Below are 25,575 nucleotides of genomic sequence, written 5' to 3' on the forward strand. Positions count from 1 at the left end.
TCCTTGACCCCAGCTCCCCACGCCCTCACACCACATAGGCACACCTGGAGCCTCAGAGGGGCTATTCAGTCCTTAATCTCTCCGCCCATCCGACCGACCAACAGACTGGGGTCCGGGAGGTACAGGAAGGATGGCAGGGACTGGCACACAGCCACACACACCGCAGCCGAGGCACTGCCCTCGTGGAGCTCCCCACGGTCCCCGGGCCCCCTCCCTATCCCCGAGATGGACAGAGACACAAACAGACAAGGCGGGGCCACATGGGGCCAGTTTATTGCAGTTAAATACCTCTCTCTCTTCTCTATTTTTTTCGTCCACTTTTCCATAAAGAAAATTAAAACACACACACACACTCAAAGGGGAGCAGGGATCCAGAAACAAGAGGTGGGGTGGGACATGGCCTCCCTGCTTAGGTCCAGGCCCCGGGGATGGCCCCCCTAAAGGCTCCCCTCCTTCCCGAAAGCACCCTGTCTCAGTACCTCTAGAGACCAAGGAGGCAGCGGGATATGGCAGGGCCTCTGTGCTCCTCCCTCCTGCCTCCGGGCGAGACCACTAGAAGTGCCGGGGCTTAGTGGGGGCCGGGGGAAGGGGGACGGACAAAAGGGGGGGGAGGATATCGCTTCCCAAGTTGAGGAGAGCGGCGGGCGCTTATCCACAGAAATGCATTATTTCTCCCCGTTTTGTTAAAAATCTACTATAAAAAAACGCAGCTGGGGGAGGGGCGTCTGTCCCTCTCTGTGCTAAGGGCTGGGGAAGGGGCAGCTGAGGCCGGAGGAGCCCCCGCCGCTCAGTGGGGTGGGCGTCACTGCCGCGCGCTCTCGCCCACCATCTCCAGGTTGTGCTGCTGCAGCTGGGCGCGAAGCACGGCGTTCTCGTTCTTCAGCTCCTCGATCTGGCACACACGACATGACAGGGGGACCCGACAGGGAACGAGGAGCCAGGGGCTGGCTGCCCGCACCTGCGCCGGCTCCCCCCGCCCCGGCCCCAGCCCGCCCCGCCCCTCACCTGCTGCCTCAGCAGCTCGTTGTCCATCTGCAGCCGCTCGGCCTCCTTGAAGGTCTCCTGCATGCGCTGGTTGGTCTGGCGCAGCTCCCGGATGTAGTCACAGGCCTTTGACAGGATCCCTCCTTTACTCTGGGGGGGTGGGCAAGAGTGCCAGTGAGCGCTGCCCGCCGGCTCGCCCAGGACGGTGCCCGTCCGCCCCCCCACCCGCCAGGCCGACTTTCTCGAAGGGGTGGCCGGGGGGCACTTACCGCTCCCGTCTTGCTGTTGTCTGCGTTACAATCTGGAATGATTTTTGAAAGCTGGACGATCCAGTTGTTGATCTTGTCCCTCCGCCTCCTCTCCACTGCAAGAGGAAGAGCCGTGTGGCCGCCGTGTGCACAGAGCTGCCCGCGCGGCGCGCCCACCCGCCGCGGAACCGGGGCCGCCCGCGAGGGCAGCGCCCAGATGTGGGCACCCGGCTTCCGCGCCCCGCTTCACGCTGCTTCTCAAGAGGAACAAGGTCTCGGCCTCAAGGGCCGCACGCACACACCTTTCGGGCAGAATCAACAGCTGGGGATGCCGGGTTCATTTTGTTTACCTGCCTGGCGTATTTTTTAAAAAATCTGAGCCAACTTTTAAATTAGGAAATTTCACGTAATAATTGGCATCTTCTGAAAAATGGGGAGTTGTGGCTTGTGTTCTTGGGAGGCAAAAATGGGCCAGAGCCCCCTTTCCCCAGGACCCCGGCACCCCTGTCTAGTTCTCCACAGCTGCTGCCTCTGATTTTCCACAGTCCTCAGGCCTCCCCCCGGGGTTCGGGCTCCACAAATTTTTTAATTCAACTTTAAAATCACAGTCTGACCATGTCTCACCCCTGGTTAAAATCCTTCTCCAGAGCCCGGGCAGCGAGTCCCCAAGCTGCCAAGGCTGACGCTTGTGGCTCTCAGGGGCCTGGCCCCACCAGGCACGGGGGCGGTCACCCAAGGGCAACATGAACCCTACCTGGAAGGCCAGGGCTGGCAGACTAATGGAAGACTTTGCTTGAAAAATCCCGATTTGTGATTTACTCCTGTAACACTCAGCAATCTCACCCAAACTCTGTCCGCTGACCTGAGTGGCGGCTATGCCATCCCTGTGGCTTCTCATCGGGCTCATGTCATGGCCTAATGACAGCCGCTTGGGGTCTGCCTGCACGGGAGCCTAAGACCAGGGTTCAGGGCCTATGGAAGCAAATCTATGCCAGAATCTTCCTTACCTTCCAAGCACAGTACTAGGGATCGGTGTGGACACACACAAGAAAGCCCAGTCACCTTCCCCAACCGACACACGCCCTCATCCCTCCTGCCAGGACAGCTCATGGGCAGATGTAGGCAGCATTTGTGGAGAAGACGAAGCCTATAGGTGGGATTTGGAAAGTGGGGCAAAGGAGTACTTCCTCTGGGCTGGGCAGTGCTGATGGGGGTTGTCAGAAGGGGTCTGGGTGAGAGTGAAAACGGAAGGTGGGCTGGAATCACAGTCCTACTCCTCATGGCCTCTGAGGCTGGCACCTCCCGCTGACCGTGTTGCTCTCACCAACAACATGCCTGGCCACCAATCGTCAAACCCACTGCTGGCTCCTGGCACTTGGCTCCGTCTGCTCACTGCCCACCATCCTTCCCCACGTCCAGGTGCCCCCTGCTCTGGCCTGGGTTATGACACCCTCCTCCTCCCTTGCTCTCCAGGACTGCACTTTACGCACCCGTCGCCCTGGGATGAGGGCGCACCAGGGTCTCATTACTGCCGGGGAGGGCTGCACCTCCCCACTGGGGATGGCCACGTCCTACCACCTGGAAACTCTGTGGCTAAAAACTGCAGTGGAACCAAGTCTAGTCCAGGCCTGGCAGCGCGGGCCACCCTGTCCTCCAGCAGTGCGCTCTATTCCCAAGATTTCAGCAGAGGAACTCAACAGCAGACAGCTTCTCCACTTCCTGCTCTCCCCTCACGCAGTCTGGCATTCTCAAGCCCCAGCACCGGGCTGCAGCCAGATCTACCTCGGACTCCCCCCTTCCAGCCACCAGAGGGCAGGGATGGGGGCGCCGGGCACATCTTTTCCAGTTTGCGTTAACTTAAAACTTATTTATTGCCGGCCCGGGGCACCTGCGTGGCTCAGCCGGTTGAGCATCCGACTCTTGGTTTCGGATCAGGTCACGATCTAAGGGTCATGGGATTGAGCCCCAGGTCAAACTCTGTACTCAGCAGGGAGTCTGCCTGAGATTCTCTCCCTCTGCCCTGCCTCCTGCTCACTCGTGCTCTCGCTCTCAAATAAATAAAATTTTAAAAAGCCCCCAAACCAAAAAGCCTTAGTGCCTGCCCTACTGTGTGCGGGGGGAGGGGGGCACCGTGCAAGCCCAGAGTCTGTGGAGGACTCGATCTCTGCCCTGCTGGTGTGCATGGCACCTCTGTGCAATGTGCGCAAACGGGGGACATGGACACCCGTAGAGGTGCTACGACTGAAGGTTGTACCAGGTGCCTGGGCAATGCCGGGGTGGGCCAATGATTTCGGCATGGTGCTGGGTGCGGTGGGCCTTCAGGCAAAGACTTGGAGAGGGAACATTTGGGCTGCTTTCTGAGGGGAGGGGCATCAGGCAGACAGGTGTGGAAAATGCTGAAATGGGGACATGGAAATACTCTGGGGGGGCAGGTGGTGGAGGGAAAGGCCAGGTTGTGAAGGTCTTGAATGCCCTGTTGATGCGCCCAGGCCCTTTCACCAAGCAGGTGGGGAGGTGGTCAAGCCTGTGGCTCAGGAAGACCATCCTGGCACATGTGAAAGGGAGGACGCCCGGCCAAGACCAAGGCCACGTCTACTCCGCAGCAGAGCTTCAGTTACACCCATACGACACTGAAAACAATCCAGAAGCAAAATCTGCCAGGACTGAAGGGAGAGAGGGACAAACTCACAGACATGCTTGGAGACGTTAACGTTCCTCTCTCAGTAACCGATAGAAGACGTAGACAAGAAAGTCAGGATAGAAAACCTGAAGAACATCAACCAACTTGAGCTAGCCGACCCCGAGGGAACTCTCCGCACCGCAGCAGAGACACACATTCTAAGCGCACGTGGAACCTTCCACAAGACAGACCGTATTCAGGGCCATAAAATAAGCCTCAACAAATTTCAAAGAACTGACGTTATATACTTAACAGTATGTTTCTGATCAGAACAGAACTAAATTAAAAGTGAGTTAACAAAAATCGAAAAAACACAAATGTTTGGAAATTAAGCAATGCACTTGTAAATAACCCATGGGTCAAAGAAGATATCATTAGGAAAACTGGAAAGTATTTTAAACTGAATGATAACAAAAACCAATATATCCAAATGGGATGCAGCTAAAGCAGCACTGGAATGAAATGTGCACCTAGGAAGGCTTGTGTTGGGAAAAAAGAAAGGTTTAAATCATCTTGAAAGGCCAGGAAACACCCCCAAACTAATTAAACCCAAAGTAAACAGATGGAATGAATTAGCAACATTAAGAGTAGAAACTAATGAAATAGAAAAAGCAATCTCATCTGGCATTTAATCAAGATTTCTGGATTTCTGGCTCCTCAGAGGTTCCCGGTAACAGTGGGCCCAAATTCTGACCCGGCTGCAATGGGCTGGCCGCGCAGGCTTCAGTCCCCCGTGGGGCCTGGAGATGGGCTCCTGCAGTCCCAAGAAAAGGTGGGAAAGAGGGGAAAAAGGAGAAAGAGAAGCTGATATGAGGTCTAATTCAGCACAGAATCTCAGGGTTCGCGGACGTGAGGGATGAAGGGGCAGAGTCGAGGGTGGCCGTGGCTTTTGGTTCTGGCTTGGGTAATTCTAAGAGGGGTGCCTTTTGCCCTGTGGGAAAAGAAATGTTGCACGGGAGCCTTTGGGCGGGGGTGGCGGGGAGCCTGTTTTGGACAAGTCGAGTAAAGACATCCAGAAATGAAGATTCTGAATGGACAGTTCAAACTATGGCTCTGGAGTTCAAGAGAGACTGGAATAGAAACAGCTTTGGAGGCAGCCAGGGTCCGGGGTGAGGGGGGAGCCCTGGGAGGACACTGAGGAGCTGTTCTCACCTTGTCCGAATCACATACTCTCCTCTGGAGCAATGATGAATACCTACGATTGGGGATAGGGTTTGGGGGATATTGAATATCCCTAAGCTGAAGGCTTCAACTCCCCAGAGGCCAACGGAAGACAGGCCAGACTTTAAGGAACACCAACAGTCAAAGCAGTTTCCAGCCTTGCCCAATGGGAAGAATCACGGGGCTAACTTGTTGAAGTAAGTACAGGCTCCTGGGCCCCCCGCTGACCTACTCATCCTGAACCCTGAGAGGACAGCCCCGGAGATCGTGACTGTTAACACGCTTCCCAAAGCTACTGGGAAGCTCTGCTCTGAGGAGTAGGCTGGGAAGGAAAAGCAGAGTGCAGGAAAACCGGAGCGCGTAGAGCAGAAAAGAACATTCCCGAAAGGGGACCAGGCAGGGTCAGATGCTTGGGAGCACAGACAGGAAAGGAAGCCAGTGGATCTGGCAATGAGGTCATCATGGGTGACCTCAGACGGACCTCCTTTGGTAGAGAAATGAGCCAGACCGGCAAAAGGGTACAGGGAGGGTGGGCAGAGCGTGGGTCAAAGACTGTGCAGGTTGGGAGACGGAGGGCAGGATGCACCGGAGCGTGAGGGCAAGGCCGTGAGAAAGACTGCTGACTGCTCTCCGCAGGGTGAGCAAGAGCCAAGACTCTGCAGGTGAGAGGCGGAGAGTGCGGAGTACGGTGGAGGGTGGCTGGATGGTATCCCCGAGTCACGGGCTGCAGCCTTACCAGGTGGCGCACTGCACGGCTGGGGGCTCGTGCGTCTGCACCAGGGTAGTCGAGCTAACGCCATTTCACACACGACTAAACAGGTGCAGAGACAGAGAAGCAGCCCGATGTCACAGAGCCAGTAAGCAGCAGGGCCGGGACTGCCTGGGTAGCCTACTGGAGGCCCCTCAAACACACCACACCCCCAAACCAAGTTCAGCCTCTCCCCCTCCCTTCAAACCAACCTGACACCACCAGGAAACCCTGATTCTCCAGCCTTGCAATCTTCTCCCCCAGGCGCTTCCCTGCTTCATGCCCTGTCCTGTCTCACGCCGACATCTGCAGTCACCCGCGATGTTCCCAGCCTCTGGTGTCCCATCTCCTCCATACAGAAGCCCTCTGCCGGCTTCCCCTCCGACTAGAATAAAAACCCCGGAGCAGGGATGCTGTTCTCACAAGGCCTCGTGTGCCCCAGCCAGCCCTCCCACAACGCCACCAACTTCCTCTTTCCTCCTCTGAATTCTGCTCTTCTTCAGACACACCAAGTCTGTTCTGGCTCCGGCCTGGGTGTTTGCACTTGCTCAGCCCCCTGCCTGGAACTCTTCTTTGGGGACCTGGCCGGCCCGTTCAGGCCTCTGCTCCAGCATCACCTCAGACAGGCCTACAGAGCACACTGCCGCCATGACTCCCTAGCCTCTCACGAAGCTTTCTCTCCTCCTCACATCACACCGCAGCTTTGTGTAATCTGTCTCTCCCACCAGAAGGGACACTGAGAGAGTCAAGACCTCGTCCGTCCTAGCAGCCCCTGGACCCGAGGGCCTAAAAGCCAGGCAGGCGTGGGGTATGGATATACTAAAGGCTGAGCTCAGTGAGCTGCTCGGGTCACCGCTGCAAAGGCCCAAACCCAGCCGAACACCTTCAGAACTCTCAGGGCCTCACCCCGACATTCAACGCCTTCCTTAGTCCTCCCTGGTCCCCCACCCCCAAGCACGCCACGTGGAACCTCTACTTCGACCCCATCAGCACTGCCCGAAGCAACCTCGGCCCACTCTGCCATCCCTCCAGCTTGAGCTCCCCTCCACCTGACAGGCCCTCCCAGGGGCCAGCTCTCTGGGGAAGACACCAGCCTCAACTCCGCCTCCTTGGCACCGCAGACCAGGCTCCAGACCAGGCCCAGGGTGCACGCTGCCCAGCCTAGAATCCGCCTTCAGGAAACATCTGCTGAGAGAGGACGGTCTAGGTGTAAACGCCCCCCTAGACTTGCACGTTACCATGACCAGGGCGGTGGGGGGGATGCGGTGGAGGACTAAGGGACAGCATTAAGGGCCAAGATGACCTCAGGGTGGAATCTGTTGTTTAACGCAAGGGCACGACGCTCGACCTTGGCCAGCCAGGGGCACAGCTTCGGGGAGTTTCAATCTCAGATGCGTTCCCCAGCAGACCAGGGCTGCTTCTAGAAGTGAGGGGGGCGGGGGAGTGGGGGAAATGAGAGCCAAGAGTGCCAACAGTTGCCACATGGAAAGTAGTCCGAGGGAAACCCAATCAAACCGATTTTTCAAGAGAAGCAGGATAGCCCTATGCGAAAGTGAAATTTGCCATTTCAGACGTTGACCATGAACTCAAGATCACCAGCCAGCATGACAACACACCTTCCAGTTCACAGCTCCTGCCTATCTGCTCCTGACAGCGGATTTCTACCTGTTTTTACTTTTCCAGCGTTCGCCAGACACCTCTTGTTCACTCATGGTGAGCCAGTGGGCCGTGACACCAAGCACCAGGCCTGGCGGTGCCCGTGGGGCCCAGAAACTCCAGCCGGACCTTACCTTCATTGTGTTGGGCCCTCCTTCTTTCATCCCGTGGTGTTCTGGTTCCGTCAATTTTCCTAGAAGACGAAAAAGACGGGCACGTGTTCTCTCGGGTCCCACTTGCCTATAAACGCCCATTAAGGAATCAGACTTGGAAGTTACCTCTGCAAAATAAACTCCCGCGCAAAAAGAGAAAAAACACTAATTCCCTCGCTTATACTCAAAAAGCAGCAACGGACCAAAAAAATATGCTGACTGCCTGCTGTGTGCTCAACTGTCTGGCTCCCATTCCAGAAAAACTTCCCTTGCCTTCGGCCCCCTCACACCAGCCCCTCCCCGCGTCCCCTGCTCCCGGGACCAGGTCTCCCACACGTACGGGGAGTAGGGGTGCGTCCGGGGTGCAATCGTCCTCTGTGTTCCTGTCTGAAGCACATCTTGTGGTGTCATCATGACATAGAACTGGCCTGCAGCAAAAGCGGGGGTTAGTGGAAAAACTGGGGGGGGGGGGGGGGGGGGACGATCAGAACCAGTTGGGGGGGGGCTTCCCTCCCTGCTAGGCCTGCTGCCTCCCCTGCCTTCCGCCCTGGCCCCTTCCTCCCTTTACCTCCGGCCTGCAAGCTCTGGTCTGTGGTCTGTACGGACACGGCCGTGGTATCTCCCACACTGGATGCTGGGAAATAGGCAAACCGTGCCTCCCCACTGACAGCCTCAGCTGCCGGGCTGCCGCCATTGCTGAAGGGATTTTGGATTACGGCCTGGGAAGTAGGACACAGAGGCCACCCTTAGCCACCTCGGCTCGCCAACCCATCCCCTTCTCGCCGGGAGACCGTTCGCCGTCCTCTGGAGGACGGGAAACCCCTGCATGTGTGCCGCTCTGCCCTGTCTCCTAGCCCGGGGACTCAGCAGATGCCCAGCAATCACCTGATGAGCTGATCCACTTTCACCTCTGAGAGCCTTTCCTGCTACCATCATCCCCATTTGACAGAAAGAAAGAAAGAAAAGCTCTTGACCCAGGTTTTACCGCGCAGAACAGGGATCTGACCCACACCGCCCGATGGTCTGAAGGCAGCATCGGTTTCCCACCGGCCCCACCCCCTGGGGATTCCCAAGAGCAGCGTCAGAGTCCCCTCTCCATCCCCCCCCCCCAGGGGTGGTGGGCACCTACCAGCGGGAAGGGCGCTGCGGGACCTGGGGGCACAGAGGCAGCAGTGGGGCCAGGACGCTGGGCTGCCCCGTCCACACCCACCTGGGTCACAGCCTGCTGCCCCCCCGCGAAAGCGGCCGTAGACACAACGCTGACGGCGCCAGCCGCGTCGCCCTGGCCATCCAGCTGACCATCAGTCACCTGGACTACGCGGTACGTCACCTGCAGGGGGCGGCAGAGCAGCGAGATCGGCTCTGGGGTCCCGGCCGGGACCAGGTCTGAGCCCCTCCCAGCCCGCTCGCTCGACCCTCGGCTCAACCCTCCACTTGCCCGCGGGCTCCCGGCCCGCAGCTTCACCTGTCCTCCATTATTCTCTGTGCGGAACTGGTACTGGATGTTGTGGTCGCCAAACGCCGCCTGCTGGACGCTGGCGATGGCCACCGCCGTCTGCTCCTCCGCCCCAGGGCCGTCCCCGCCTGCGGTCGGAGGAGGGGGGGCGGTGGGAATGGTCAGTGGTCACGCGGCCAAGGCGCCCCCAGTCCCCTCCCCGGGCGCAGGCCGCGGCCCCGGTAAGCCCCGCGAGCACTCACCTTCCTGCAGCTCGACGCCCTCCTCTGCCTCGGGTCCCTTGTCGTGACTGCGGGGAGGACGGGAAGAGGGGGGTCAGGGCCGCCCGCGCCCCCGCCCCTTTGCCCAGGTGCACGGCCCCCGTCCCGCCCGGCCCAGTCTGGAGCTGGGGCACCGCGAGGACCCGGGGCCGAGGGTATTAGCGCGGGTCCCCCCTCCCTCGCAGCCTCCATTTTGAGCCGGGCCCAGCGGCCGCTCGGGATCATGGCGGCCCCGCCGCCCGGCCGCCAGGCCGAAGGGCCGGGGCCAGGGCGCGCGGGGGCACGGGCCGGTCGGGCACTCTTACCTGGCGGCGGCAGCAGCGGTGGCCGAGGCAGCGGGATCCAGACCCGGGTCCAGCATGTCCATGGGGGGGGTGGGGGCGGGGGGGGCGCGGGGCCCGGGGGGGGGGGGGGGGGGGGGGGGGGGGAGGGGAGGGGGCGGGCGGCCGGGGGGGCCCCGAGCCCGGCGCTCACGCCGCGCGGCAGGAGGGGACGGAGGAGACACGGGAGCCGCTCGCGCTGATCACGGGGACAAACAGTGGGGTCATGTGAGGAGGAGATGCCGCCGCCGCCGCCGCCGCCGCTGCTGCTCCTGCAGCCGCCGCCGCCGCCTCCGCCCGCCCGCCCGCCGGCTCCCGGCGGCTCTCGGCTCCGGGACGCAGCGCGGCCGCCCCCCACCCGCTGCACGCGGCCCTCGGGCCTCCTTCCCTGAGCAGCGGCCGCCGCCGCCGCGACTTTTTTTTTAACCCGGCCCGCCCTGGGTGGCTGCCGCCTCTCCCCTGGATCGCCGGCTCGCGCGTCCGCCGCCCGGCCTGGCCCAGTTCGGCGGCGGATCACTGCTGCAGCCGCCGCTGCTTTCTATTTTTTCCCCCTTTTTTTTCCTCCTTTACTTGAGCTGCGCGCGCGCGGCGGCGGCGGCGGCGGCGGCGGCGGCAGCGGCGCGAGCCCGGGGCCGACGCGCGCGGGGGGAGGGCAGCCCCCGGGGAGCGCGCGCGCTGTGTGTCTCCGATGGCGGGCGGGCGCGCGCGAGGCCGGGTCTCGGCGGGGCGCGAGGTCGCCGTTGTCGCCTCGGCGGCCGCCTGGCACTCGCCGGCGGGCCGCCCGAGTGGAACGCGGCCCCGGATAGAACGCCGGGGGACCCGGAGGAGGGACTCTGGTCGCCGGGGACGAGGCAGGCCGCGGGGTTTGGAAACAGTAAAGTAGGTCGGAGTTGGGGAGGTGAACGGGGTTGAAGGGGAGAGGAGCGCGCACGCGCGCTCCCGGCGGCTGGTCGGAGGTGCGCGAAGGCGGAGGTCCGGGGCGCATGCGCACGACTGGGCGGGGCCGGGGCGCGCACGCAGGGCCGGGCGGAGTCAGCGTGGGGCACGTACTCCTGGCCCGGGGAGGAAGGCAGAGCCGGTGCTTTCTTCCTGGCCCAGGATGCGAGTCCTGGGAGAAAGCTGGACGCGCGGTCTTTTGCAGACTCGCAGGCACGCACACACAGACACAGCAGCTGCCCGGGCTACCCACCTCACGCAGCAAAAGAAACGCCTCCCTCAAGACATAGGCCTTGTGATCGTTTTATTAGACTTAGGAGGGCAAGATCATCAATAAGTCCCTCAAATTAAAAAAAAAAAAAAAAGTACAAAAGGTACATAGAAAAAGTGAGATCAGACGATTAAACTTTCCCGACTCAGGGCCAAGTTCTGCAAGGGAGAAAGAAAAAGGGTGTGAGCTGGGGACGACTGGAGGAGAGGGTCCAGGAAGGGTCTTAAAGCCCGGAAGGATTGTTCACTCACCTTCTTAAGCCTCCGCTCGCGTGAGGCCTGGGAGTCCGTCTCAGAGTAAGGGGGAGGCGCTGGAGGGTAGTAGGCCTCCTCCTCATCTTCCTCTCTGTAAGGTCTCCTTCTCTCAGTTGGCCCCTTTTTCCTCAAGGCCTCTTCCAGTAGCCGCCCATCATATTGGGGGTCCTCAGACCTGGAGCCATCCTCCCGAGGGTCCCGGGAGCGGTGGTGGCGGGACCTAGGGTCAGCATGAGGGCGGTCTCTAGATCTGATGTCATCGTAGTGGGAATCCCGGGAGTGTGGAAATTCCCTTGGGTCATCTTGATCATAGAGGTCATCTCGGCTTCGGCTTCTGGGCGGTCTATAGGCTTGACCTCTCCTCCCCCTACTTGGGGGAGACCTCCTCCCAGATTCGGCGGAGCTCGGCCGGGTGAGGTCATCCAGAGCATCCACAGATCGGGCACGGGGCCGCCCGGCCCCCCAGCCACTCCCTGGCCGCTCTACCGGGGGCTCTTGCTCCCACCGTCTGGGACTTCGAGGGGAGTGGCGACCCCATTCCTCATCCCGGATTGGGGTAAGGGCAGGACCTCGGGAAGGCCGGGATCTCAAGTCGTCCTCGTGGAGGGAGGTAACTTCACTCATGGCTGTAGAGAAGGGGCGTGTCACTGACTGCTGGGAGGTCCGGAACTCCAGGGCCCAGCAGAGTCACCCACTTGGCTCATACACTTTCTAGGGGGCCCTAGACTTCTCACTGCAGCCATGGTAGGGAAGGCGGTACTATGTCCGGGATTTGCAGCAAGCATACCTGGGGCTTCTCCCTCCCCACTCAGGCACCCCTCAAACTGCAAGGATCCCACTCACCCCGCTCTACACGGCCATTGGGGGCACCAGGTCGAGAAGGGTCAAAGTTGGCCAGCTCTTTCTCCATGTAGTATAGGACCCGCATGGAGTCATCCTGCTGGCTGGCCTGAATCCTGTAGCCACTGCGGACTTCTAAGGACAGGAAATGGAGGCGATCAGTTTAGGAGAACAGACGCTGACCCCACCCCCTCCCGTAAAGACACGTCCAACCTTGTAACAATTGGTTCTCACCAGAGGTCACACTGCTGTCTGTGTCACGAAGCAGGGGTACCTGGGAGCTGTGGCCGCCAACTGAGGGAGATGCGACTGTCAGTGGCCGCCCACCTGGAACAAAGCCCTCCAGGCCCAGCCTCCAGTCCCCTTTCTTCCAGCCCCAGACCCCTTAGTGCCCAAATGCCCAGCCCACCCCTGCCCCAGCTGGTCCCAGCTCCCCCAGGCCTCACCTGAGCTATTCCTGTCGAAGTCTCCAGGGTACCCATTGTAGATGGGGCCCATGGGAATCATGGCTGGTGGGGGCGGGGTCTTGGCAGGGGAGAGGTGAGCATAGGTGCTGGGGGCATAGATGCTTGGGACGCCTGAGGTGGCTGCTTTGCCTGCAGCATACACTGGGGAGGACACACAGTATGAGAAGGCAGCCAGGAGCCAGGCTGTCCTTCAGGGTTGGAGGGTCTGGAGGGTCTGGAGGGACATGTGCCTGGACCTTCTTCCCAACCCCCGAGCTGTGGGGCTTCCCTAGGTACTTGGATTGGTTTCTGCAGGGTTCCTGAGACTCGGGCCATCAGCTTCATTGAATCCACACCTCCTTTGTGTTTCCTCACACAGGTTTTTGGGGAGGGGGTGCACACTGGCAGCCCACAGCCCCCATCTGGCTAGCCAATGCATTTGTTTGACTATATGATGGTCTGCCCACATTTGATGGGGTTTTACTGAAAATCCCAGCTCTCTAGCTGCCTCATCAGGAGATGAGGCCACCCTGGGCCTGGGTTCTTACAGAGCAACAGGGGGCAAAGATGCCCCTTTAGATAAGGCCCATGTGCCAGACCCTCTAGCAGGATTCAAGTGTTCCCCTTTGGCCGCCGAGCCACCATGGTGGGGGGGGGGAATCCCATGCCCACTCCCCTCTCATGGCTGCTGGGTTCTGCAGGCCCAGTTGCAGAGAATCACGCTGAGGCAAGTGCGTGGGAGCCTCAGCGTTCACTTGCCTCGGCCAAGCAGCCAAGTAACTCCTCAAAGTACCGCTAGTGTTTCCAACCCCAGGGCCACACCCACCCCCAGCCAGCCCCCGCCTGGTGCTAGGCTTGACAGCTCAAGGGCAAATCCTCCCTGCTGCCTTCCTCCCCAAGCAAGAGGCAGGGTTCAGATGGCTTGCTCAAAGTCACTGGGCCTGACTGAGCAAGTCGCTTCCTCCCTGGGATTGTGACAGGGAAATGGGAGGCTCAGCAAGCTCCCTCCTCTGCTTCAGTTTGGAAGCAGGAGACTCAGCGCTCAGCAGCCCCAGGAGAGGCCCCTCAGTAGCTCGGGGGAGCGGGCATTTTATAACTCGCTGTGGGAGTTGCTGTTCCCAGCCGCCTCGGCAGGGTTGTGGCCCTGGCAAAAGTAACACACTGGCAGCCCACGGCAGTGAGTTAATGGATCCTCTGTTTGAGGTATCAGCGTCTCGGGATGGGAGGAGCATGGCCTTGGGACAGACACTGGCCTTCCTGGCCCCAGCCTTAATCAGTGGGGTAGTAACTGCAAACTTGGTTGCAGCCCCCTGGAGGGGGGGTTCCCCCACACCTGTGATTGGGACTAACACCCACTGCCTGAGGCCGAGGCCCTCAACTAGAAAGGACAAGAGACACAGGATGGCCAGCATCAGCCCCCAGAGAGCAGTGGATTTGTCTCAGGGCAGCAATACTTTGAGGGTCCAGGTTGTCTACTGGTGAGTTCAAGGATCAGGAAATCAGCCAGTAAGGATTGAGCAGCGGCCCTGTGCTGGGTGCTCACACCCACTCTTCCCTTAATGCTCGCAACACCTCATGGGAACCTTATAAAGAAGGAAGCCAGATCAGAGAGTGAGCGCTGCTTGTCCCGAGGTCACAGTGGCCGTGGCACGGCTCCAATGTGCTTCCTGGCCCTCTCGGTCATTACCAGTGTTGACAGCAACATGGCCAACAGCTAGTGGGCAAGGAGCATTTATGTAGGCTGAGCCCTGCACTAAGTGCCGGACACACAAGGGGAAGTCACTCCTTAGGCCTCCGAGCAGGTAACACATCCAGCCAGGCCTCCAACCTCCACCTGCCTAAGCCAACGAGGACTGCCCGTGATTTCACCGTGAAAGCCTCTTGGACTGAGCAGAGGTGCGGCCATCCCCTGGCACTCTGGAAGGAACTGGCAACAATGCCATCCCTGAGGAGGGGAAATGGGGCAGTGGCATGAGGGAGACCCCGCCTTCTCCTTTGCTTCCCCTTCCCTGTTTTGTTTGCTCTTTCCCCCTTCATCTCTGGCCCCACTCCCCCCCAGCTCCCCAGGTACCTACTTGGTTGTGCTAGATGTCCTTAAACTTAGGATCTGCGTGAAACCCAGTGTGCTAGTGTGGATGTGGGTTTTTTTAATTGTGTAAATTATATTAGTGCTGTAAACCTTGTTTGGTTTCTTACCTTTTTCATTTAAGATTTTATTTTTAAAGGGAGCTTTACTGGGGCACTTGGGTGGCTCAGTCGGTTAAGCACCTGCCTTCGGCTCAGGTCATGATCTCAGGGTCCTGGGTTGCGGTCCCCCTGGCCTCAGGTCTCCTGCTTAGCAGGGAGTCTGCTGCTCCTTCTCCCTCTGCCCATCCCGCCCCCACCCCCACCCCCCGTTTTCTTTCTTTCTCCCTCGCTCTCAAATAAATAAAATCTTTGAAAAAAAAAAGGAAGCTGTACTTCCCAGTGAATGATGTTTTGTACTATCTGACTTTTTTTTTTACCATGCGCATAAATGATGCTTTCAAAACAACTCTAAGTGAAAGTTTAAAATGAATGCAAAGTTGGAAGTGTACGTAACCGGCCATCTCAAACAGCAGAACCTCCTTGGCCCACCTTCTCCCAGACTGCTCACCTCCCACCCTCCAGGCCACGGCGCTGTCCTGGGAAGCCAGCGGACGGCCACCTCCCACCCCGCGAGCCAGGAGGGAGGCGTGCAGGGGTGGGCACGTGAGGGGCACTTACGCGCCTCCGGGCAACAGCACCTGTCCGGGCAGCAGGGGCACCGGACATAACAGCAGCAGGTGTGCGGACAGCACTGACACCAGCAGATGCCCAGGAGGAGGAAGACAAGGAAGGCAGCCAAGCAGACCATGACCACGAACAGCCAGTCTGCAGAGAGAGGAGAACAGGCCGTGAGCAGGAGGCCCGGGGGGTACACGGGGATACAGGAACACAGGCACAGTGGGGGCGATGCAGAGTCAGGGGGAGGGTGAGGCTATTCGTGAAGCTTCCTGGGGAAGCTGCGACCCCTGCTGGATTCTCCAGCCACACACAGGGTCCCCAGCAGCAGAGGGGCGCCCATCCTCTACCACCCCGGGCCAGCCCCGAATTCCCCAGGGAACTTGCACTGGGCTCCTCTGGCAAGGCAGAAAACCAGAGGTGACCTGGCCGGAGCAAGAACAGGACATAGCTGCAGAGGAGGGACAGAGAGCCAGCTGCCCGGATGCCACCCTCTAGAAGATCCCTGCAGGCGCCAGTCAACAAGAGCCCTCTGCCTACACCCCAGGCCCCTCCTCAGCCAGCCCGGCCCACCCCAAACCCCAGAGCCAGGTCACTAGACACCACGGAGTTGGGAGTCAGGTGGGGTTAGTGGGGGTCCACAGTGAGCAGTGTTTAGGATGGGGGGGCTCCACCCCGTACCTTCCATGGGCCCCGCCTGAAAACCAGGTAAGAGCTCTGCCACCCCCGAGGTCCTGCCTGGAGGGACAAAAGAGAGACAGATTATGCTGGCAGGGGCCAGCCCAGCCCGCCCCTACCCTGAAGCCACGCTCTAGGCTCTTCGGGGTGAAGGTATGTCCTGCAGCAGAGGGGCTGGTGGCCTAGGAGGGTCCTAGCCCATGGCTCCTGCAACCCCCCACCCCAGACCATGTGAGTGTTTTCCAGAAGGTTTCCACCCCATAATTCACCCACTCTCACATGCCATGGGGAATTCTGTTGCCCCAAAGTGTTCCAGAACACATCCCATGGGTTCTGAAGGTTCAACCTCAAATGTGGATCCCCCATCTGCTCCACATACACAGGTCCTATCACCCCCAAGGGTTCCATCTCCTGGCGAGACGGATAGTCCTGTTCCATCAGGCAAGGTAGGCACAGTGCCCTAGATGTTTTCATTTTATTTTACAATCTGAAGAAAAAAAAATAGTAACACCCAATCTATAATAATGAACTGTCTTTACAGCAATGCAATCATAAGACGTCTAATTTTTTAATACGAAGGAAGAGGCCCATGAAGGCAGAAGTGCCCACAGCCCATAAAAATCACAGAATGGCCCTGAGTTCCAGCTCACTTCGCACATTCTGTCCCCTTTACAAACTCCGAGGCCCACTCCCCTTAAGTGCCGCCGGTTCTCTGCGCCCCATGAGCGTCGGATCGCGGGGGCACCCACACACCCGGCTCTACGTCCGCAAAACTCTGCGCCACCTGCCCCCACAAGTAGGTTCTAGCATGCAAAGCAGGGGCTCCCAAAGCGTGGTCCTGCCCATGAGGCCAAGACCGCTTTCGGAGTAACACCAAGTCTCGTTTGCCTTTTTCGCGAGGCAGGTGCTCTCCCACAGGTGTTCCAGAGGCTCCGTGATGAGTGGTGGCCTCATCGCCCTGGTGATCGTAGATGGCGTGCTCACGTGCCTTGTGCTTTAAAAACTTCCTGCTCTCAATCTGTCACGTTAAGCAACTATCATCATCCACAAAAACTTACACACAAACTCTTTGAGATCCTCTAGGGTTTTTTTTACGGTGTTAAGCAGGTCCTGACGCTGCGTTTTGAGAAATGCTGATGTAGGCTGTGCGTTTGGCCCACGGACACCCGGAGTTCTCCAGGTCCCTGCTGCGTGCGTTCTGTCACCCACATGCGAGCTGTCGTGATCGGAACACCCTGGGGCACGCCCCCATCATGTGTGCTCATTCACACATGCGTTTCCTTGCATCATGCGGGTGATGATGGCAATGTTCAGTCCGGCAGCGCCACACATACAGCACACGCCTCCCGAGCCCGAATGTGCTGGCTAAGAACAGGGCATCCGGCTAATGGCAGCATCCCTTCCACACATGGCAGGGGGGCCTCACGGCCAGACGAGGGCTGCTGATGGATAACCCCACCCTGGCCTTGAGCATGGGGCGGCGGCCTCACTGTGTCAGCCACACAGCACCATCCCTGCGGGGCAGAGGGTGAGGTTCCTGAGCTTTGGCCAGGGAAGCGGGGTGAGCGGCGGCCCTGGGGACGTGGCAAGGGGTGGGTCCAGTCTCCCCTCAGTGAGACACACCATCTTCCCTCCTCATTCCCTGCCAGTTAACTCTGAAAACTTGGGGATTTAAAAAAAAGGCGACCGGGAAGAGGTAGAGTCCCCAATTCTCTCCACTCTCAAGTTTGGCTCTGGCGTATTTGAAATGTTGGGGGGAGGGGCCCCTGCCTGGGGTGCAGGGCACAGAGAAGCCCCAGTGACTGGCGGTGCCATGAGAAGAGAATGAAGCAGCGACAGAGTCCAGAGAGTGAGCTGAAGGGCAGAGGGCAGACATACAGAAGCAGCTGAAGAAGAGGTCCTGATCCCGGTTCCCGACCCCTTCCCAGGCCCTCAGGGCCCAACCCACTCACCCAGGACGATGAGCTCTGCATAGGCCTCGTTGTTCCCCTGGAGGTCCTGGGCCGAGACCACGGAGCAGTAATACACGCCACTGTCCCCCCAGCCCGTCTGCTCAAAGGTCAGGTCAGCATCTGCAACAGGAGAGGGATGAAGACACGTCGGGGGGTGGACCGGAGCCTTCCCACGCACACGTCAGGAGCTCGGGGCTGCGGATGGACCAAGGGAACGTCAGATAATTCGTACCAAGGGTGTGCTACTGTTTAGGGTCTGTTGTAAACACTTAACACGGGGTATTTCAACAAGTCTGTGAGGTGGGTCCTGTTACCTTTCCTGTCTTGTGGATGAGAAAAGAGGCCTGGCAAGATTACCCACTCCGCCCTGTCACAGTCATCAGTGCTGGAGCCGGATGGGCCGACTCTGGAGCCTGGGCTGCAGACCTCCAGCCATCCTGGTACCCCTCCTCACAGCAAAGGTAACTCCCCCAACACGAACCAGCCCAGGGCCTGGTGTAGCCCCAGGGGCAAGGGGCCTGGGTGGCGAGGCAGAGACAAACAGGCCAGGCTTCAAGAATCAGGTGCCACCCAGGCATGAGAAAGGGTGGCTGTGAGACAGAGCCAAGGGCCGCCCCCGGTTCCTGAGTCGTCAGCCCCACATTCCAGGTCAGGCCCAGGGCTTGGGACGCTCAGGCGGGCGAGGAGCCCGTCAATTAGGGCAGTAATGAAAGTCTTTCAGCACATCCGGTTTCCTCTCTGCTCCTCAGGCCCTAATTAGTTAAATCCCTTCGGCCATTCACTCCCGTGGGACAGGGCGAGACCACGGGCGACTCGTGGAGGATGGCAGACTGGAACAGGCGAGGTGAGCACCCCCAGAGCTCCCCTGTGGCTCTTGCTGACCTGCCTACCTCCCTGCCCCACGTACCCACTGCTCTTCTCCATGGCGGCTCCATGGTGGCTACACCACCAGGCACCCACCAGGGAACCAGTCCATTGCTGAGGGAATGAAAGAACGGGAGCCTTCTTCCCTCTTCAGAAGACCCCACGTCTACAGAAAAACCCTCCTGGGGGCTCCTGACTTCGACTCAGGTTGTGATCTCAGGGTCGTGAGATTGAGATCAGGCTGCGTGCTCAGCAGGGAGTCTGCTGGAGATTCTCTCTCTCCCTCCCTCTGCCCCTCCCCCACACTCCCGCTCTCTTCCTAAAAAAAAGAAAGAAAAGAAAAAAGAAAAACTCTCCTGCTGATGTCTTCCTACACCATTCCAAGCACCTAACCCCAGCCTGTAAGGCCCCTGGCAAGATCTGGCTACTGGTTACCACATCAGCCTCAACCCTGCGGTTCTCCTTTGCTCACCAGACTCCAGACACATTGGCCTCCTCGCTGTCCCCCAAGATGCTGGGCCCATTAACTGCCAGGGCTCCTGCTACTCCCTCTGGCTGGCACCGGGCTCCCAGATGCTCACAGGGCGGGTTCTGTCCTGCAAGCATAACCCCCACCTGACTGCTGGACTGTGCCAGCCAGCTTAGGGGCTGACCGTCCATGACCCCACGCCCAGGAGAACGTGGGCTCCATGCACGCAGAATGTGGCTTGTCTCGGCCACTGCCAAGTCCCCAGTGCTTGACACGGGGGCCTTGGCCAGGACCTGGAAATGAACCCCTTCCCTCTTCATGCTCCGCTTCCTTAGCTCTTGTCATCTATTCCAGCATTCTGGACACATGGCTATATTCAAATAGGCACCTGATACACTGTTTCAATATTCAACACTGTAATTCCCGAATGCACCCTATGTCCCCAGCAGTATCTGAGGCACCTGGTGTATTAAAGAACGAATGTTCTCGAAGTCTGATCTATGAACCCCGGGGTTTCCCCAGATCTTCTCAGGGCAGCCTTGAGGTCAAAGTTATTATCATAATAATACTAAGATGTTATTTGCCTTTTTCACGGAAACTCTCATGAGTGTGCCCTGAAGTCCTCCAGAGGCTACCGGCCATGTACTGTCATAATAAATTGAATACAGAAGCAGCTTTGAGAATCCAGCTTCTTCTATTCAGGCAGACTTGAAGGAGACGTGCAAAAATATAAAGCTAAAGCAATGCCATACTTTTCATTAAAGTTTTTTGCTGTGTTTTGGAAAATATGGTCATTTTTCATAAAAAGCATGTTATTTATGTTAACCGCTAATGAGTTTGTTATTGTCATCTTGAGTATTTTTTAAACTTCTCTCAGCTTGCTAGTTATAAAAACAAGGTTCTTGGAAGAATTTAAGAGGGGAAAAAAAAAAAAAGGATCCTAGAGGCTCTCCAACCGACACATTTAAGAAGCACTGTGACAGAGAGCAGATATAAATCCCTGCTCCTACGGAGCTCAGATCCTAACTGGGAAAGAAAGACAAATAAGAACTCTAAATAGATCACATATCAGATGGTGATAAGCAGTATGGAGAAAACCAATCAGGGAAAGTACCAGAGTGGAGGCAGGAGTTGTGCAAACTTCAGGGGGGACTGGGGGAAGGCCTTCATGTAAGGTAACCTTCTGAGGAGCTGTGAAAGGGGTGAAGGACATGACTCCCCTCCGCGGTCACGCATCTAGCCACAGAGTATTGAGCTCTCTCTGTGCTGTCATCGAATCCTCATACAACGCTGAACTACATGCTCCCCAATCTTACTGATTCTCTGTAACACCCCGTCGGCCCATCGATTTTCCACCTATATCCTTCAGTCAGACTCCAACCACATCTCTCCCCAGTCAGAGCTCAGGGGCAGGTCCCTACACAATGCTGAGGAACTGGACGGGAACCCCCTGCTCCTGCAAAAGTTCACAGGCCGGGAGTTGAAATCTGGGCTCCAGGGGGCCAGATCCTGGCCTCAATGTGTTTTGTTTGGCCTGCATAATGTTTTCAAAACCCACAAAAAAATAAGGCCTTCCAGCTTCTTTTGATCAATTCTAAGGCCTGGGCCCACCTCCTTCCTGCAAGGCACACCCTGTTCCCGGTCTGAGTCTGGTCCTGACACCAGCTGGGCTAGGCATTGCCCTCATTGTTTCAGGTACCAGGAGAAGATGCTGGGTCTTCCGCTGAGAACAGAAGCCGGGCCTTCTCCATACCCCTGGGCCTCTGCTTCCTTATCCGCACAGAGCAGAGGCAGCTCTCTTTTCAGGGGTCTCAGGAGGCCCAAGCAGCCTGGCGAGGTAGAAACAAGGCTCCTATCCTGATGCTCTTTATCAGCCAGAGCAGAGATGGATGGAGGGGTAGTGGGAGCCACCCCGGGCTGCCGGACCCCAAGGGTGCGCACCATTATAGTTTGCCTAGGACAACTTTCGGTTAAAACCTGGACAGCTGGTGACCCCAAGAGCACCAGAAGGAGGTCCACTTTTCTCCATCCTCAAAGCTGAAACGGAGGAAGCTCCTGCAGCTCGCGGGCTTCCTGAGAGGACATACACACAATGGATATTTACAAATTATGGCCTGTATCAAACACAACAGCACGTCAAGGCAGCTTGAAACACCCAAAGCCTGGGGGCCTCTGGAACATGAGGAGTCTACCTCCAGGAGAGCCTGAGGGTCACTCTGGAATTTTAGACTCAGCAGAGGAAGCATGATTCTAGCCAGCCTTCAAGGGCACCCTCAGTTTTTTGGGTTGTCCTGACGGAGCTGCTGGGCCGTCATGCCTGGTCCGGGCCCGAGAGGGCGCAGGGTAATAGGGGAGGGGCCTGTGCAGGTTGAACCTAAGAAGCTCTCCCACCGCCAGAAAAGCAGGATGCTTCAGGCCAAGCTGCTCAGGAAAATTCAGGGCAAGCAGGCCCAGTCCCTCCCCCAAATACGCCTGAAAGGCTGGGTCCCTAGACAGACTGAGTGTGCCTGCCTGGTCTCTTGGGGTCTGCATAGGGACGCTCCCTTCCCCGCTCTGTCCCCATGCCCAAGATTAAAACTCGAATCCCTGTTTAAGACAGTGAAAGGCTAAATCCGTTAAGTGGGTTGAGTGTTCATCCCTCGCCCACTGCAGCCCATCACCTTCCTCAAGATTCTCTAGGGTCTGGTCCTTCAAAGATCACATTCGCAAAAGATTTTAAGGTGTGCACCCCTGAGTCATTCCATATAGCACCTGGTCCTAGCTGGCTTCCTTTGTAGCACTTAGTACTCCCTGAAATTCTTACTCTTTATCTGCCTGTTTACCACCTGTCTCACTAGAATGTCACCTTCTCGAGGGCAGGGACCTTGGCTGTCTTGATCACCACTTACACCCCCAGCACCAACAACACTGCCTGACACTTAGGAGATGCTCGATAAATACCAAAAAGAATGAACGAACGGCTCTCTACCTTCCCCTAACTTAGTCCCAATAGGCACATCTTATTAGCTAGCAGTTTTACGGTTAAGTACAAGGCTTCTGAGGGCCGCCTGGGTTCAAATCCCAGCTCCAGCCCCTTCCTAGGTGTGTGCCTAGACAGCCACTTAACCTCCCTGTGCCCCAGATACTGTGCGTGTACAATGTGGTCGTGAGGACCCCACGGGAGAAAGTGTGCTTAAGGTGCCTGGCAAGTCATAGGCTTTATCCATTAAAATCTCTCATCCAGTTTACTCAAGTTACCCCCATGGCAAGCCCTTTGCTGACCACCCCAGGCAAGTAAAGGGGTTACAAGCTTGGAGACGAGACCCAAAGTGGCCGACTTAGAATCCCAGCTCTGTTCCCAGCTTTGTGACCCTGCACAAGTTGCTTGACCTCTCTGGACCTCTATAAAATAACAATAGAATCTCCCCCCACAATTACTGTGTGGTCTAAATGAGTTAATCCATATAAACCTGGATTTGAGCCTGGCACATAAGAGGCCCTTTATAAGTTGTTACTTACATAAATTTTACTTATTGTTGCTGGTATTTGTATTATTATAGAAAACCTGGGGCATCTGGGTGGCTCAGGCCCTAAGCGTCTGCCTTCGGCTCAGGTCATGATCCCGGTGTCCCCGCATCGGGCTCCCTGCTCCTCGGCGGGAGGCCTGCTTCTCCCTCTCCCACTCCCCCCACTTGTGTTCCCTCTCTCACTGCCTCTCTCTCTGTCAAATAAATAAAATCTTAAAAAAAAAAAAAAAAAAGAACCCCTGCTCCTCTTCATTACCCAATTTTATGTTCCAAGCACTTGCCAGCATGTGTTATCTTGTTCGCCTCCCTCCCTGGAATGCAAGCTCCAGGAAGGAAGGGATTTGATGAATGTGTTTACTGCTCTATTTCCAGCTTCAAATAGCGCCTGCGTATCTTAGGTGCTCAATTAATCTTTGTTGTTAAATAAAGCATAGATGGATGAACGGATGGACGGATGGGAGGATCGATTTCAGGCACTGGTGCTCAAGGGCTGCCAGGTGGGGACACCAGGCTGGGCACAGGGAGCCGGCATCACCACCCCAGCAAGCCCTGCCCCGCCCCCCTGCCCCGCCCAACATACTTCCTGTGATGGTGATCCTTCGGCCCTGGTAGTAGTCTCCCAGGGTCACGGCGTTGCCCTGCTTGGTGGCCACAACCCTGACAGTGCGCATACTGTCCTGGCACTCCACATAGGGGTTGTAGCCTGGGTTACCCACTGCTAGCTGGGCATTGAGCTGGTTGTCGGCACTGGTCGGGGAGAAGGCATCGGCGATGCGGTCCCGGCAGAAAGACTTGTACTTCCAGATGACGATGGGTGCCGTAGGGGTCGTGGTCAATTGGTAGGTGCAGGGCAGGGTCACGGGCTGGAATAGGATCACCACGTGGTAGGGGTCTGACACCGTCACCTGGATGGCGCTGGCTGGGGCTGAGGGCGAGAGAAGAGTTAGCAGAGACAGCGAGCTCGGGGAAGTACTGCTGCAGGAATGAGCAACATCACTTGTCACCCGCTTGACATTTACAAGTGTAATGGCTTTGCAGAGTGCCTAGCACACATTGTTTCTTAATCCCGGGACCGGAGAGGTAAGCTCCGATAATCGTGCCCATTTTCTAGACCCATGGGGCCAAAGTGACAAGTACAAGGTCACACAGCCAGATTTCTTGGAACATCCCCGTCCATCCCTCTTTCCAGGGTGTGGCCTCTGAACCCAGCTCCCTCTTCCCTTAGCCATTCTCTCAGGGAAAGGACCTCTCTCTGTGGCCCATACAGGAAAGCGCAAATGACCACCATAAAGCCACCACACTCAAGACCCTACCGCAAAAACAACCACCTCAGGTGCCAAGTAACACGGGGCTTTGTGGATGGGGTGGGGGGGGGCACAGAATTTTGGAGTTCTTTCACTGAGCTATTTTGCTATGGAGTAGGTAAAGCCCCCACTATGTCTCCATCAGCGTCCCACCTCACCCTACCCAAAGCCATCTCAAAGGAATACACCAAAAGTGCTTGGGGAGAGAGAAAGTCCTCTCCACACCTCCACCCAAAAAACACCTGATCCAGGTGAAAGCTTGCCAGCAGAAGATGATTTCACACCAAGTCCATACGTCCATCCCACCAGACTCTTAAGCAGATACTTCGGGACATGGGTGGGACTGGGGGCTGGGGAGTCCCCAGTCCGACACCCACCCGAGGCCTGGGCACGGTTTCTTGAATTCTTTCTCCAGGAAGCGTCTGATCCTGTCCCTCGAGTGCCCGCTCCCCGTTACCCCAAAACTTAGAAATCTTGGGGTGCGCCCAAGTCCCCATCCCGGCCTTTCCCAGTGATCGGGTGGTCCTTCACCCCGACACCACAAAGGGTCTCATTCTCCTTGCCGCTCCAGGGCTCGCGGTTCGGGGAGTTTCACTTCCTGCTATCTCTGAACATGGGCGGGGGAGCGCTCCCTGACTCCAATGGGGACTTCCTCTCACTCTGGCACCCAAGGGATTTCCCGAGACCCTGGGGATCAGGAGATCCTAGTCTTGGCTCTTCCCCTCCCCCAGCTCTCCAGCCTGTTCGGCGGTGTAGAACTCCATCCATGCCCCTTCTATAGTGCCCTCCCGCGGTTCCGCCGCACCAGAGGCCCCGCTCTCCGTACCTGTGCACAAGGTTCTGAGAAACAGCCACACGAAGACGGCCGCGCCCCAGCCTCGAAAGGCCGGGTAGGGGCCCATGCCCCAGGGGAGCCCGCGGGCCATTGGCGCCATCGCGGCCGTCTGGGCGCGTCCGGCCCGCGCGTCCCCTACTTGGTACCGAGAGGGTAGGGGGCGCGGCGCGCACCAAGGCGGGGAGGGGTGCGTGCTCCTCCCCTTCCCGCTTCCGTTCCTTGTCCCTATTCCAAGCCCACCCTGCCCTGCCCTAAAGTTCCAGGACTTTAATGAGCGGAAATAACGTGGATGAGGAGCACGCTTCCAGCTTTCGGGGAGAAACTTGCCTGACCCACTCTGGCTCTCCGAGCCATTCCACCCCCTGCTCACTCTGGGGAATGGATCGGCCCAGGTACACTGGGTGAGAACAGAGGGCTGGGCCAGGGGGTGGGTGGCGGGGAGGGGCTCCTCCACCTCCCTCCCCGGAAGTGGGCTGACCCAGGTGTGCTCCGGCCCCGAGGGTCGGAACCAAGTGTCCAGTCCGCCGGGAGGGCCCCTGCAGACTGGGAATCCTGTCCCGCCCTCTCCTTCCCCGGGCGGAGCCGAGCAGAGTGTAACTCACGGGAACCGAGGCCCAGCTGGAGTGATTCACCTGTTGAGGGGGGCGGGTCCCTCCCTGCACCTGTCCCCGCTCTGCCCACACCCCTCTCCCCGGCTGGCGATGGACCCGCCTAGGTACACCCTGCGGGGAGGGACGAGTCTAAGCGAGGAGCTTTGGGCAGGGAGAGGCTCCGGTCCAGGGTGCACGGGGCACTACGGGCCTCTTGTGTCTT

The 25,575-nt window shown here is 58.1% G+C and overlaps 2 protein-coding genes across 5 annotated transcripts; both read right to left on the reverse strand.

Moving 5' to 3' along the window:
- Positions 1 to 244: 244 nt before the first annotated feature.
- On the reverse strand, positions 245 to 9,831 carry USF2 (upstream transcription factor 2, c-fos interacting). The gene is made up of 10 exons (XM_025854533.2): positions 9,651 to 9,831; positions 9,328 to 9,374; positions 9,095 to 9,213; positions 8,759 to 8,959; positions 8,198 to 8,348; positions 7,970 to 8,057; positions 7,612 to 7,670; positions 1,254 to 1,348; positions 1,006 to 1,134; positions 245 to 892 (listed from the first exon to the last, which is right to left on the reverse strand). Exons 1-10 carry the CDS (start codon positions 9,710 to 9,712, stop codon positions 803 to 805), a joined length of 1,041 nt encoding a protein of 346 aa, XP_025710318.1. The 5' UTR covers positions 9,713 to 9,831; the 3' UTR covers positions 245 to 802.
- Positions 9,832 to 10,888: 1,057 nt separating this feature from the next.
- LSR (lipolysis stimulated lipoprotein receptor) lies at positions 10,889 to 24,992 on the reverse strand. Of its 4 annotated transcripts, XM_025854269.2 has the most exons (10): positions 24,754 to 24,987; positions 23,204 to 23,548; positions 17,785 to 17,904; positions 15,836 to 15,892; positions 15,158 to 15,304; positions 12,413 to 12,574; positions 12,201 to 12,260; positions 11,970 to 12,101; positions 11,124 to 11,752; positions 10,889 to 11,030 (listed from the first exon to the last, which is right to left on the reverse strand). In XM_025854269.2, the coding sequence occupies exons 1-10, from the start codon at positions 24,860 to 24,862 to the stop codon at positions 10,995 to 10,997; spliced, it is 1,797 nt and encodes a 598-aa protein (XP_025710054.2). In that variant the 5' UTR covers positions 24,863 to 24,987; the 3' UTR covers positions 10,889 to 10,994. The 4 variants fall into 4 exon arrangements, with proteins under 4 accessions (XP_025710054.2, XP_073741379.1, XP_073741378.1 ...); XM_073885278.1 differs by lacking the exon at positions 15,836 to 15,892 and having other exon boundaries at positions 24,754 to 24,986; XM_073885277.1 differs by lacking the exon at positions 15,836 to 15,892 and having other exon boundaries at positions 10,889 to 11,752; positions 24,754 to 24,992.
- Between the last annotated feature and the right edge of the window lie 583 nt (positions 24,993 to 25,575).

The sequence above is a fragment of the Callorhinus ursinus genome, unplaced genomic scaffold (assembly GCF_003265705.2).
Source record: "Callorhinus ursinus isolate GAN/ISIS: 27379988/994484 unplaced genomic scaffold, GSC_fseal_2.0 scaffold61, whole genome shotgun sequence".
Lineage (NCBI taxonomy): Eukaryota > Metazoa > Chordata > Mammalia > Carnivora > Otariidae > Callorhinus > Callorhinus ursinus.